The 15369-nt window shown below is 44.0% G+C and overlaps 1 protein-coding gene across 3 annotated transcripts in view; it reads left to right on the plus strand.

Annotated features, from left to right (window-relative positions):
- The window catches only part of RIPOR2 (RHO family interacting cell polarization regulator 2), a 119769-nt gene that overhangs the window by 94457 nt on the left and 9943 nt on the right, over positions 1-15369 (plus strand). For 2 of the 3 annotated variants that reach the window (XM_084850098.1, XM_084850096.1), the window contains 4 exons: positions 2717-2894; positions 4411-4546; positions 11803-11964; positions 14335-14493. In XM_084850098.1, the coding sequence (XP_084706224.1) occupies positions 2717-2894; positions 4411-4546; positions 11803-11964; positions 14335-14493 (635 nt within the window). The remainder of the gene's footprint in view (positions 1-2716; positions 2895-4410; positions 4547-11802; positions 11965-14334; positions 14494-15369) is intronic. The other variant, XM_084850097.1, reaches the window with a different exon arrangement.

Raw genomic sequence — 15369 nt, forward strand, 5'->3', positions numbered from 1 at the left:
GTAGATGCCCTTAACGCTGTTCTTCTGTCTTTTTAAAGATGTGTGGTTTTGACATGGTGCTCACACAGAGTCATTTGATGCCAGCTTATGTTGCTGAAGCGATTGTGTTGGCCATTGGGTATGCCTGATCTCATCTGATCTCGGAAGCTAAGCAGGGTCAGCCCTGGTTAGTACTTGGATGCGAGACAGCCTGGGAATCAGGCTTCCTGCACTGAGCAGGGGGTTGGACTCGATGGTCTTGTAGGCCCCTTCCAACTCTACGATTCTATGACTTCGATGACTTCTGTGACATGGGCAGTGCTGTAGCTGGCAGGCAGCACTATCACAGCTCAGCATATGTTCATTATAAGCTTTGTGGTGGGCACCATTTTATAACCCCCTGAATTTTTTAAAATTGTTCTTTGAATTAGCAGTAAACACCTTTCTGGTGATAAACTTTTAAAAAACAGTGAATACTACTTTGTGTTTTGACATTTCATGGGTAATAATGGATTTTTGCGCTGAAATGAATGCTTAGTGATAAATAATTTGTTTTATTTTTGTTAAAGATTGCTTGGAATTTTTTCCCCCAAAAATTGCACCTTCCCCACCCACTGCAGTTATGTCATGCTCACTAGTGTGGATGGGACACAGAGAGATGAACAACCTGAAAAAAGTGCAATTAGCCCTGATAGTATGGAAGGAGCCTCTCTTTCATTTTTGTTTGCAGAGTGCCTGCATATTCAGAATCTCTCACGCACTTTGAATGCATCATTTCAAAGGAAGGAAAGCCTCAGTACACTGTTGCTTCTAATGTGGAGAGAGGATCACCCTAAGAAAGTAAACCTCTGTGTTCATCCTGCATTATAGCTAGAGATGAGACAATAGGCCTTCAAGACAATAGGCCTTTGAGAGCCTCACTAAAGCACAAGGAATGCAGAAATGGACCAATACTGAGGGGATACCCTGGTTGGTTATATCTAGAAGCAGCCTTCTAGGGGAGGGCTGCGGCTCAGTGGTAGAACACATTCCTTGCATGCAGAAGGTCCCAGGTTCGATCCCCGGCATCTCCAGGTAGGGCAGGAAAAAACCCTGCTTGAAACCCTGTAGAGCTGCTGCCAGTCAGTGTCGACAATACTGAGCTAGATGGACCCAGGGTCTGACTCAGTATAAGGCAGCTTCCCATGTTCCTAAACTTTCATGGCACTTTCATATCATAAGGGCACCATCAAGTGTAAGGGACCAAGTGAAGGCACCATTTTGCCTTCACCAGCATGCTTGTTCCCTAGCTTTTTCTTAATTTGTATCGGAATAGATACCATTATTTCTGAAATGGCCATTACAGGTATGATCCCTGCATTCTGAAACAGTTCATCAATTCTGGTCAATGCAGGGTCAAACCTGGTGAAAGCACCTTAGCAGAATGTGTAAAAGACTTTGCTTAAGATTCTTAGGGAGCAATCCTGTGGCCGCTAGTCAGCAGCTAGACGGCCATAGGATATGTGGTTTTCCGGGAACTGACCTTCCCCCCTTCCACGCTTGCAGGCAGCGCGGAACAGCCCCACACTTTGCACTCAGAAGAGGAGCGTGGTGCTGCCAAAACGGGGCATTCTGGGGGGCGTTTCAGGATGGGGAATGCCAGTACAACACATCCCCCGCTCTGCCTTCCTGCGGCTAGACAGCCGAAATCAGCTGTCTAGCCACAAAGGCAGGGCAGGAGAAGTGCGGAGGGAACAATCCCCTCCGTGCTTCTCCTGCCCTGCATTAGATAGGTGGTCACCTCCAAGTTCGGAGGCGGCCACCTATCCCCATAGGATTGCACCCTTAAGTAACTTGATCTTGTTCTAATGGAGATCCTGAAAACCTGATAATACCCCTGTTGCTGATTTGAACCATCCAAACCTATTACACTGTACAACCTTGGATCCTCTTAGCCTCTACTTCTCAGTGTTCTGTCATCTGCAGTTCACTGAGAAATGCTGGAATAATTGAAGAGCGAAATAATTATTTAAACAGTGAGATTCGCATTATTCAGTGACTAAAAGAAACACTAAGGGCACAATCCTATGCATGTTTAGATGGAAAAAATGTCCTATAAATCCCAGCATTCCCCAGCCAACTGGCTGGGGAATGCTGGGATTTATAGGACATTTTTCCATCTAAACTTGCATAGGATTGTGCCCTAAACCTGTGTGACTCCTGTGCCTGAAACACCAGATGAAATCATCATGTCACCTGTTCCAACAGCTTCCCCCTTTTTCTTTCTTGGCTGACAATTAATCATGTGCCAGTAAAGCACTGACAGATTAAGTCTTAATTGTATAAGTTTTGAAAACCACAGATCTATAATTCAGTTAAACCCACAAAACAGTTTGGCAAAGTATGTTGTCAACAGACCAGGGTGGTTGGGTGTGTGTGTGTTTTAAAGAAAACAAGTTCTAATGAAGGCTGATTTCAAAGACTTCATTGCAAGAGCTCTTTACAAAAGGGTCATTGTTTCAGAGAAACAAGTAGTCCACTGTGGAAGCAATATATCCTTTAAATATGGACACTTATTTGGCATTTGCTACCTTATGCTACTGCCAATTTGAGATACGATGTATGCATTAAAAGGTTTCTGGCCAACCAAGGGATGTTTGGTTACAGGTCGGTGCTTTCAACAATCCCTCTTTTGCATGGCGTTAGTCATGTTGAGCCTACATAAAAAAGAAAATCAAATCGCTCACTTACCTCCCAGCATGAACAGTTACAGGTCAGAACACCCAGAAGCCAGAGGGCATCTCAGCGAAGCATTGACAGAAGACACAGGAGTTGGTACCAGTGTAGCTGGAAGCCCTCTTCCATTGACCACAGGGAACGAAAGCCTTGATATCACCATAGTGAAGCACTTGCAGTATTGCACACAGCTAATTCAGGTACCTCTCTTTATATAGGGTTGCATGTCTTTGTGTGTGTGCTTTTTCTAATAACAGATGTTAAATGGAGACATGTTTGTGCCTGATTTGTAGGCTATGTACAAACCATTGCCCTCTTGTCAGATTTAATTTCTTTTGTATTGCTTTGTCCTTCATCACTCCTGTGTTTCTTTTTCCTGTCCTGTGCACATTTGTAGTTCTCATGCACTAAGATCAGTGTAGGAAAAACAAGGGACAAAGGCAGCGTCTCTGCTGCCATGGAGAGGCTGACAAGGGTACATGTCTGTAGAACCAGCAGACTATATTAGGCCCTGATCCAGGGAAAGTTACTCATGCATAAATCCCATTGACACTTTTTACTTTATCTTAAAAATTTCTTAGCCACCTTTCAAGACCATAGTCTTCCCAAGGTGGCTTACAGCATAAAATATGATTCAACAAACATATTAATGAAATCATATTAAAAAAATATATTTTAAAAATAAACCAGTCACAATAAAATACAATTTCAGAATATTCAGCAACCAAGTACCATAAAATGTTTCAATTACAAGCCATGGAGAACAAATTAATGCCTCTTGTGTGATTAGGGACGCAATACTATGCATGTTTAGACAGAAAAAAGTCCTCCAATTCCCAGCATGCCCCAGCCAGCATGTTGTAGGACTTTTCTCTGTCTAAACATGCATAGGATTGCATCCTTAGGTTGTAATTCTCCATACTTAATAGGGAGGAAGACATTGGGACTTTTTTTATGCATGGCTGCAATCCTATGCAGGCTTACTTGGAAGTAAGCCTTGTTAAATTTAATGGGTTTTTCTGAGTAAACATGAATAGGGGCATGCTGTAATTTTCTCTGGATAGGGGCCAAACTGTATACACTAGGAGAAACTCATAGCAGCTCATAGGTTGAGACCATGAATCTAAATAAATTCAAAGAGATTATATTGTCATAACTCTAGTTCTCTACTTTCTCTGAATTGTTCAGAAAAGGATTTCTGCAAAAGATCACTATAACTATGGAATACGCAAGCATTAAAACATATGATCGTATATACTAATATTGAACTTGTTCTCTGAATGTTGATCCTTATGTAGCCAAAATGGCACCATCCACACACAAGAGGGAGTTTTCGGTAGGCTTGGGGGAACCTCAGGGTTAGCAGAAGTATATAACATCTTTAGGGAGAAAGTCTGAAGCAGGAAACTACCACAAAAACCATCCAATGAGGACTGAGCTTGCTCAGTGGGCATGGAATGCTGGTTGACTGTGGGTGGGTGGAACCAGAATACTAGTGCGGGCTGGGGAACTGGGCATGGCTGGCTGCCTGGCTGGAACCCTGTACTGCAAGAGTTTGTTGCAAGTCCCACTTGTATTATGAAATATTGTGCTAACTTGCCAAAATTACGTTCTTCCACATTAAGTATTTCAGCAGAATTTTTTATTCAGATAATTTTATTATACATAATGCATACATAAGTCTATAATTTTGCTCTTCCTTGGTTGTTTTACTAGCAAATTGTGTTTTCCAACAAAACTCAATTTCTAACAAGATACCTCCTAGACAAGCTATCTCAGCAGATTCTAGTGATTGAGAATCTTACAGAGATCAGCAGTGAGAATATGGGGAACTTCAGACCTATAAGTGAAGGTAAGAAATGGCAAAGACAGTTCCCATTTGAAAAAGAACAATATATATTTAAATATTCTTCAAGTATGATGTGCAGTGCGATCTTATCAGATGTGAGTCCCACTGTGTTTAATGGGACTTACTCCCGAAGGCTGCAATCCTAAATACATTTACCAAGGAGTAAGTCCCATTGATCACAGTGCGACATACTTCCAAATAGACATGCATGGGATCAGGCTGTAAGATAAGTCTGCAATCATGTGCACACTTACCTGAGAAGAATTACTATTGAGCTAAATGGGACTTACCTCTGAGGATCAGACTGCCTGAGAAAGGGCCATACCTCAGTGGTCCTGTGCCCAGGTAGGGCTGAGAAAATCCTCAGTCTAAGACCCTGGAAAGTGGCTGCCATTCTGTATAGATAGCACTGAGCTAGCTGGACCCATGGTCTGACTCAGGATAAGGCAGCTTCCTGTGTTCCTTGATAAAGATCTGTTTTTCACTGTTTAGGCGCGAGTTTGCTTTGGGCTCTTTTGCTGTGGTGAAATTAGGAGTGGACCTTGGGGGTAAAGTCCCGGGCCCTGCAGCCCAACAGGGCCCCAATGACTACCCAAAGAATAGCAGGTGATGGGGGCAGTGGGAAACAGGCATGCCAGAGCCCACTGAGGCTGACACTGCTCACCACAGCATCCTTCCTTCCTTTTTATTTTTTTGAAAAAAATATTGTCCGGTGTCGGGCTGGCTAGGCATGTACATGGTTACAAATGCTCATTCTGTTATTTTTATTTTTAAAAAATATTATCTTTTTCTACAACCAAATGGTGCTTATTCCCAAGTAAATGTGTTTCGCATCAGGACAACAAAAGCAAACTCCCGTTTTATTCTTGTAGTCATGATGGTGTTATGATTTATGTGAGTTTAAATGCACATGCCCAGAGCATTTTTGTAAAATCAGGGTTGGCAAACGGGTTTTCTCTCTCTAACATATCAGTAACTTCACAACTGAAGTAATACACATGGTTATCTACAGTGCCCCATGTGAGACCATTAAGTCCAGGGTCTATAATTACCTGGCTGCACTGCTATGATCTTGTCTCATTTCAGTTCTTTAACATGAAAGTGTTCCCTTAAAGGTGATACAGGCAGCACTTGAGAAAGCACCAATGTGGATCCTTATCCATCTCAGGAATATTGTAGTTGTGGGAAGGATGCTTTTTGAGACTTTGGCCACTCTCCCAGGCCCTGTTTATTTTGGCTTATGAATTTCCTGCAGCCTTTTAATAATACTGCACTAGCCCACATTTTGCAAGTTCCAACATTTTGTTGGCTATCCACAAGCACAACACCTGTTTTCTAAAATGTTATTGATTTGAATGTTTAAAAACATTTATACTCTGCTTTCCCCTTCATGGATCACTGCCTTGTTGTGGCGAAGGGGCTTGCGTAACTCAGTGAAGCCATAAGCTATGCCGTGCAGGGCCACCCAAGACTGACAGGTCATGGTGGAGGGTTCTGACAAAATGTGGTCCACTGGAGAAGGAAATGGCAATCCACTCCAGTATTCTCGCCAAGAAAACCCCATGGAACGTATCACAAGGCTAAAAGAGATGACGCTGGAAGATGAGCAGAGCAGAGGGAATTTCCAAGTAGCGCCAGAAAGAGTGAAGCGGCTGGGCCAAAGCCGAAAGGACACTCAGCTGTGGATGTGTCTGGTGGTGAAAGGAAAGTCCGATGCTGTAAAGAACAATATTGTTTAGGAACCTGGAATGTAAGGTCAATGAATCAAGGTAAGCTGGAGGTGGTCAAACATGAGATAGCAAGATTGAACATCGACATCTTGGGAATCAGTGAACTAAAATGGACAAGCATGGGCGAATTTAATTCAGGTGACCATCATATCTACTACTGCGGGCAAGAATCCCTTAGAAGAAATGGACTAGCACTCATAGTCAACAAAAGGGTGGGAAAAGCAGTACTGGGGTACAATCTTAAAAACGATAGAATGATCTCAGTACAAATCCAAGGCAAACCATTCAACATCACAGTAATTCAAGTCTATGCCCCAACTACTGATGCTGAAGAAGCTGAGGCTGATCGGTTCTATGAAGATCTACAACACCTTCTAGAACTAACACCCAAAAAAGATGTCCTCTTCATCATAGGGGATTGGAATGCTAAAGTAGGAAGTCAAGAAATCACTGGGATAACAGGCAAGCATGGCCTTGGTGTACAAAATGAAGCAGGACAAAGGCTAATAGAGTTTTGCCAAGAGAACACGCTGATCATAGCAAACACTCTTTCCAAGAGCACAAGAGGCGACTCTACACATGGACATCACCAGATGGTCAATATCGAAATCAGATTGATTATGTACTTTGCAGCCAAAGATGGAGAAGCTCTATACAGTCAGTAAAAACAAGACCTGGAGCTGACTGTGGCTCAGATCATGAGCTTTTTTTGCAAAATTTCGGCTTAAATTAAAGAACGCAGGGAAAACCACTAAACCATTCAGGTATGACCTCAATCATATCCCTTATGAATATACAGTGGAGGTGAGGAATAGATTTCAGGGATTAGACCTGATAGACAGAGTGCCTGAGGAACTATGGATGGAGGTCCGTAACATTGTTCAGGAGGCAGCAACGAAATCCATCCCAAAGAAAAAGAAATGCAAGAAAGCCAAGTGGCTGTCTGATGAGGCTTTACAAGTAGCTGAGGAAAGAAGGGAAGTGAAAAGCAAGGGAGAAAGGGGAAGATATATCCGACTGAATGCAGATTTCCAGAGAATAGCAAGGAGAGACAAGAAGGCCTTCTTAAATGAACAATGCAAGAGCCAGTGTGGTGTAGTGGCTAGAGTGCTGGACTGGGAATCGGGAGATCCGGGTTCTAGTCCCCACTCGGCCATGGAAGCTCACTGGGTGACTTTGGGCCAGTCACAGACTCTCAGCCCAACCCACCTCACAGGGTTGTTGTTGTGAGGATAAAATGGAGGAAGGAGGAAGATCATGTACGCTGCCTTGAGTTCCTGGGAGGAAAAAAGGCAGGATATAAATTCAATAAATAAATAAATAAATAAATAAAGTAATCGAAGAAAACAACAGAATGGGAAAGACTAGAGATCTTTTCAAGAAAATCGGAGATCTCAAGGGAACGTTTTGTGCAAAGACGGGCATGATAAAGGACAAAGAAGGCAGGGACCTAACAGAAGCAGATGAGATTAAGAAGAGGTGGAAAGAATACACAGAAGAACTATACAGGAAAGATCTGAATGTCCCTGATAGCCATGATAGTGCGCTCGCTGGACTTGAGCCGGACATCCTAGAGAGTGAAGTCAAGTGGGCCTTAGGAAGCATTACTAACAACAAAGCTAGCAGAGATGACAGTATTCCAGCTGAGCTATTTAAGATCCTAAAAGGTGATGCTGTTAAAGTGCTGCACTCAATATGCCAACAAATTTGGAACACTCAACAATGGCCACAAGACTGGAAAAGGTCAGTTTACATTCCAATTCCAAAGAAGGGCAATGCCAAAGAGTGTTCAAACTACCGTACAATTGCACTCATTTCACATGCTAGCAAGGTTATGCTCACAATCCTACAAGCTAGGCTTCCGCAGTATGTGAACCGAGAACTACCCTAAGTGCAAGCTGGGTTTCGAAGAGGCAGAGGAACTAGAGATCAAATCGCCAACATTGCTGGATCATGGAGAAAGCAAGAGAATTCCAGAAAAATGTCTATTTCTGCTTCATTGACTACGCTAAAGCCTTTGATTGCGTGGATCACAACAAACTGTGGCAAATTCTTAAATAGATGGGAGTACCAGACCACCTTACCTGTCTCCTGAGAAACCTGTATGAGGGTCAAGAAGCAACAGTAAGAACCGGACATGGAACAACTGATTGGTTCAAAATTGGGAAAGGAGTATGACAAGGCTGCATATTGTCACCCTGCTTATTTAACTTATATGCAGAGTACATCATGAGAAACGCCGGGTTGGATGAATCACAGGTCGGAATTAAGATTGCCGGGAGAATTATCAACAACCTCCAATATGCAGACGATACCACCCTAATGGCAGAAAGCGAAGAGGATCTAAAGAGCCTCTTGTTGAGGGTGAAAGAGGAGAGTGCAAAAGCTGGTTTGAAACTCAACATTAAAAAACTAAAATCATGGCATCTGGCCCCATCACTTCCTGGCATATAGAAGGGGACGAAACGGAAGCAGTGACAGATTTTATTTTCTTGGGCTCCAAGATCACCGCAGACGGTGACTGTAGCTATGAAATTAAAAGACGCTTGCTCCTTGGGAGGAAGGCTATGGCAAACCTACGCAGCATAGTAAGAAGCAGAGACATCACCTTGCCGACAAAGGTCCGTCTAATCAAAGCTATGCTTTTCCCAGTAGCAACGTATGGCTGTGAGAGCTGGACTATAAGGAAGGCTGAGCGCCGAAGAATTGATGCTTTCAAACTGTGGTGCTGGGGAAGACTCTTACGAGTCCCCTGGACTGCAAGGAGGTCAAATCAGTCACTCCTAAAGGAAATCAACCCTGAGTGCTCATTGGAAGGACAGATAATGAAGCTGAAGCTCAAATATTTTGGCCACCTAATGCGGAGAGAAAAGTCATTGGAAAAGACCCTGATGCTGGGAAAGACTGAAGGCAAAAGGAGAAGGGGACAGCAGAGGATGAGATGGCTAGATAGCATCACTAATGCAATGAATATGGACTTGAGCACACTCTGGGAGAGACGGTAGGACAGGAAGGCCTGGCGTGTTATGGTCCATGGGGTCACGAAGAGTTGGACACGACTGAACAACAACAACAATACTCTGCCTTTCTCCACTGCTTAGCTTTCAAGACATTTTACAACTAGTAAAAACAATTAACAGTAAAATCCAAATACAATCTGCAAAAATCAAAAACACAATTTAAAAGAGAATAGCCATCAAGAACAGCAACAAAGATCATGGCAAAAACACACAGGAAAATAAAGAGGGTTCAATCTTAACATGGTGCTGGCAGAAATCTGCTAATGCACCGGGACTGTGTTACTCTCTCCTCCCCACTGCAGCTTTCTGCACCATCGAAATATCTGCTCTGGAGGGTTTCCTCCTTCCAATTCAGCTGACAGAACTGCTTCCATCAGCAGGATGACAGCGTCGGATCCAACCCAGATTGTTTTAGCTGAATTTATTTGGTGGAAGGGGAAGAAACACTCTATGGCCAGGTTCTCATGATCGCAGGGGTAAAAGAAGCCATCGAGGATTCTCCCCCTGCCCTTGTGCCTGCTGCGCGCACTCCAGCTGTTCACATAATTACCCCTGCCACAGTGCGGGTTGGTGTGTCCTCCAAACCCGGCGTATGGTGCGGCAGCGGTGGCTTCGTACCCACCCTACAACCCGTGACATGGAGTGGGGTTTGTAGGGTGGGTACAAAGCCACCTGTGCCATCTGCTGTGTTTGCACAACATACCAACCCACGCTGCAGCACAGCTAATGATGTGAACAACCGGCGTGCGTGCAGCATGCACAGGGGCGTGAGGAGAAGCCATGCTGGCTTCTTTTACCCCTGCGATCATGAGAATCTGGCCATAGAGTGTCTCTCTCTGTACAAAACCCTCTCTGTAGTTTTACACATTTTTCTGTGGTAAAGATGGCAACCAGTAATGTACTTCTTTAAAACTGCATCTTTTCACAATAAGTAGATAATTTCATGTCCACTATATCATTCAAATTAAACAGTCACCTTTGTAGGGACTATAATTCAGATGATCAGTTTCTGCTTGCTTGTTACATGCTGCATCAGCTATCGTCACACACTGACCTGATTTGGACAGTCATTATAGATTAAACAAACCACAGTGGCTTGTTTTAGCCATGGCACCCGCTGGGCGCCATTTGCATAATCACCCGCCTGGCTGCAGGTTGACATGTTGTCTGAACCCAAACAGCATGGCTTTTTTGAGGAGGGGGAAACCCTCAAATAACCCAACAACAGCCCATGTTAAACAAATACCCTGAAGACCAAAATGAAGGATTTGCATCACAAGTGAAAGACTGCATTTAATGAACACCTCCTGTTCATTTTATAATGAATTATCAGTGAGTTTCTCTGCCACCATGTGGTCTGGGAGATTGCTTTTTAGTGGCAGTGTAATGTGCATGTTCTGCACTGACTGGCTGTGAAGAATAGCACTGGCCCTAGAATCTAGAAGATGCTTGTTACAAGCATGTATGGGGAACAATCCAGCCAAAATTAGGCTGCCATCCTACACAGGGCCAGCCCCCAGTTTTTGTGGGCCCTTGGGCATGACACCCACAATGGCCCCCTCCCTCAGTGGCCACCTTTGTCACCAGCTGCTGTTGCTCCTCACCCTCTTTCTCATCATTGCTGCCACTCACTTGACAGGCAGAGAGCCAGGGAGCAAGTAGGCAGTGGCATCTGCTACTCCTGTTTCTCACCACTCCTACTGTCTTGGTCAGAGTAAGGGGCAGGTGAACAAGCAGGTGGCAACGGGGAACAGGAGGAGCAAATCCAGGGAGCACTTGTCAGTGGGCCCCTGCTGGGGTGTGAGCCCTCAGCAGGTGCCCGATCATGCCTACCCTACGCACCAGCCCTCACCGTCAGCCAGGCTGTAGAACTCTGTGGAAGTGCTGCTCTGCTGGCAGGGTGGCATTTATTCCCCTGGAGTAGCCTCTAGAGCTCCCACTATGCAGACACAAAGTTTGCTGGTGCAGATGTACTGCTGGTGGGGTTTCTGAAGTGGCGATGGGGGATTAAAAGGGGGCATTGTACTTATTTTCCCTCCTATTTAGTGTTAATGAGAGGGGGGAATTAAAGGTCAAGTGGACACTTAAAGGGACAATAAACACAGGAAAATACACCCCACCCCCCTTCTGCCCTGGCTGGGGCAGGCCAGCAAGGGTTTAGAAGTAGTGGTTTCTCCACCGTGGAATCTCTCCTCCTGCCCCCCTTCTCACCACTTTGGGATTGCTCTGCTTACATTTATCTGGATCATGCCAAATGTGTACATGGCAACTGAATGTTTTGTTATCCTTTTAAACCAGAACAGATCTGCTTTTTGCCTCTCATCTATCAAGTAAATGTAACCCTTTACCCCTCTCAATTGAAGTCTGCATTTTCTGCCCACTTTCCTAAGAAGGAGCTTCTTAGGTTTTGTAAATGTCACTCAGTTGTGATTAGATTTATTCATCCCTAATCTTTCTTCCCAGTACTGAAAACAGTGCTAACTTTTTTCACGATTTTCTTTCCCATCAGCAATTCCAGATTTTCAGAAAAGAATCTCCCTACTTTCCTTCTGGAATAAATGTACCAATTCTTCTGGGGTGTATCATACTTCAGCAGACAAGATGATCAAACAACTGGACATCAATTTTGCTACAGCTGTGAATGATGAGTGTCCAGGACTTGCAGAAACAGGTGCAGTACTGTAATGTGTTTCCAGAGTAGCAGCAGAGAGGTCCCCTGTGTGATCTGTTTGACCAATGGATAGTGTCTGCAAGAATCTCTGCAGCAAAAATCACGGCCCTCATCAGTTACATCACATAATTCAAAGATTTTAGATGATATTTTCACACTGAAATATTTTGTCATATTTTCCCAAAACCAAAACAACTTAAGATGCATTTGAAGCCTAATGGTTGATGCAGGTGCTGATTTATGCAGGGTTTTACAGACTAGCATGTTTGGTCAGACCAGGATTGCCACCAGTCAGAATATAGCCCACAGTTCCTCACCTTGGGTTGGATCCACATTTATGCTAGATCAGCTTCGCTGGTGGAAGTGGACTCCCCCCCACTTCTGACAGCTGCCCCTCCAGGCCCCTGAAAATACTACACAAAGAGTCAGGAGACCTGCTGAAGGGGGTGAGCTGTGGTATGAGGGAGACAGGGGGCTCCAAAACTTGGGTGGTGGGACCTGCCTTGAGTGGAGTCCTTCCTCTTGCAGAAGGCAGATCCTGGATCCAACCCATTTCCTTTTAATAGCATAGAAACATATGTGTCATGTACACTTCTCAGTGGATTCTTGAGGGTAAGACGTGTAGACCCACCTTACGAAAATAGCAAGCAATTATTTCATGGAGGAATGCTAACACTCAAGTCTGTTAATAACCAAGTTTATCAGAATCATTTGGATCCTCCTGAATTGCTTTGTATAGCCTGGCAGCATTGCATAGTCACCAAATTTAGTAATAGCTAAACATCAGCAAGTGGCATGTAAGATTTAAAGTGTGTGTGTGTGTGTGTGTGTATAAAATGATGATTATGAATACATTGATTTATTAATAAATTGACAATCGTGGTGGTGGTATTGGCCTCCCACTTTCTAAATCCTGCCACTTTCAGCCCCTGCTCACCGGCCCCCATTACATTTCTTTTCTACCTCTGAAGTTCATTCTGTAAGGCTCAACTGTCCTTTGCATCTTCAGGATTCTGCCTTTTCTCTCTTACTGCCCCATATGCTTGGAACTGCCTCCCAGAACACCACTGTGATGCCATCTCTCTTCCTTCAAATCTTTCCTCAAAACCCACCATTTTCATGAAGATTTTGGTTCAGTCTCCTAGTTCTCATGCTCTACAGCAGCATTGGACAATTAAATTCCCATCAGCATAGCCAATGGTGAGGGATCATGGGAGCTGTAGGCCAAAACGTCTGGAGGCCACAAGTTGCACACCCCTATTCTAGAGTAACAGCCTGTAACGAAGCCTAACAATTGCATATTCCTTTCCTGTTTACCTCTGACCCCTTGCTTCCGCTGTTATTTCCCCTGAGTTAAGTTTTAGTTAAACATTTTAAATCACCTGATTAAAGACACCTGAGGCGGCAATGCCATACACACGTACCTGGGAGTAAGTCTCACTGAACTCAGTGGGCTTTACTTCTGAGTAGGCATGTACAGGATTGCATTGTTAGTTAATCATATGCGTTTGAACATATCCATTATTTATTGGTTAAGTCTGCATAAAAATAAAACCATTCGAAGGGGGAAATGCATACCTTTCACAGTTTTAGATGAGGAAGGTGCATGTTGCGGCAGGCACCACCTTAGAAGGCATTCCCTCCAGTGCAAGAGTATCATGTGGTGCCTGCCACCTGCAGCGTTTATAAGTATTTATATTTAAAATATTTTAAAATATGTTGCCTGACTGGAGAAGCCTTTTTAGGCAAACAAAAGAGTTTAACTGTTTAATTACCAAATGATTTACAGGGCAGTCCTATGCATGTCTACACGGAAATGAGTCCTATTGAGTTCAGTGGAGTTTACTCCCAGTAGTTTTGTATAGGTTTGCAGCCTAAAGCTTGAAGCCCCCTGACCCCCAATCTAAAGATTAATATTGAAAGAGCTGTGCATGTGTTTGAATGCACACACACAGGTGTTCTTTGGGCGCTCATACAGCAGCCTCCATTCCAAATCCTACATGGAAAACTTCTTAGAAAACTGAAGTAATTTTCAAAAGCAATATTTCTAAAAGATATCTTTGGGATCATACCTATAAAAGACAAAGGGCACAATTCAACCAAATCTGACAGCTTTAAAGTTTAATTGATTTCAGGTCATATCAGCAGCCCAAGCCTTTTGCTTGTGCAACCTTGATGTTATATGGGTATAACTGAACAAAGCATTTGATCCTGTGTTTAATGATGGTTTAGAACACCTTGTTTTCTAAAAGCTAACACAATGGCAGAAACACATCTTAAATGATCAGATGCAATTCAGCACAGTGCCACCAGTAATGTCATTTTGCTCTTTTTAATGGCTAATTGGTTATTTTATTATCTCATACACAGTATTCAAAACCTTGGTGTCTCACATCTTGGAGCGAGCAGAGCCTATCCTCTCTTCCAGTCTGTCCTTGGAAGTCATCACAGTTTTTCAGTATTACAACTATTTTGCTAGTAAAAATGTCAGTGATCTGGCTAATTATTTGCTTCAGCTTGCAAGAGAAGGTAAGGAAGATAACTCGGTTCTTAAGGAAGTTACTCAGACCTTTTGAGAGCAGAGCATGAAAGGATTCTATTTGCTGCTCAAAAGAATCCAGGAGGATGCTTAGTTTTACAGTCACATACACATGACTGGATGTGCTATGAGCTAAGGTGATGGTTAGGCAAAATGACACCTGTAGATCATATTTTGGAACAATCTGAAGACCAGGTAGCTGAGCTTCCCACCTCACAGCAGGATCTGTCGCACATCCATTCGCATACAAACCACAGCGTAACACTCACTTCACACACACACACACACACACACACACTCACTCACACTTCTATTATCTTACTGCATAGTGTGCCACAAGCAGAGAGAATAAGGGCACAATCCTATGGGGATAGGCAGCCACCTCCGAACTCGGAGGCGAACACCTATCCAGTGCAGGGCAGGAGAAGCACGGAGGGAATCGTTCCTTCCGCGCTTCTCCTGCCCTGCATTTGCAGCTAGACAGCCGATTTCAACTGTCTAGCTGTGGGAAGGCGGAGCCGGGGAGGAGACTGCCGGACGACACATAGGATGCGTTGTACTGGCATTTCTGCTTTCCCCACCCTGAAATGCCCCATTTTGGCCGCTCCACGCTCCTCTTCCGAGCGTGGAGCTTGGGGCTGTTCCATACTGCCTGCAAGGCAGCGTGGGAGGGGGGCAAGGTTGGTTCTCCGGGAACTGACCTCAGAGGTCAGTTCCCAGAAAATCACATATCCTATGGCTGTCTAGTCACTGTCTAGCGGCCATGGGATTTCTCCCTCCGCAAACAAGGTTTCCCATGTCAAAGATCCCAGCAAAACATTCAGAGCAGCATCCAATATGACGTGATTGCTAAAGTAAATTACAGT

The sequence above is a fragment of the Heloderma suspectum genome, chromosome 4 (assembly GCF_057233095.1).
Source record: "Heloderma suspectum isolate Gila_16-S chromosome 4, 16-S_ref, whole genome shotgun sequence".
NCBI classification, from domain to species: Eukaryota; Metazoa; Chordata; class Lepidosauria; order Squamata; family Helodermatidae; genus Heloderma; species Heloderma suspectum.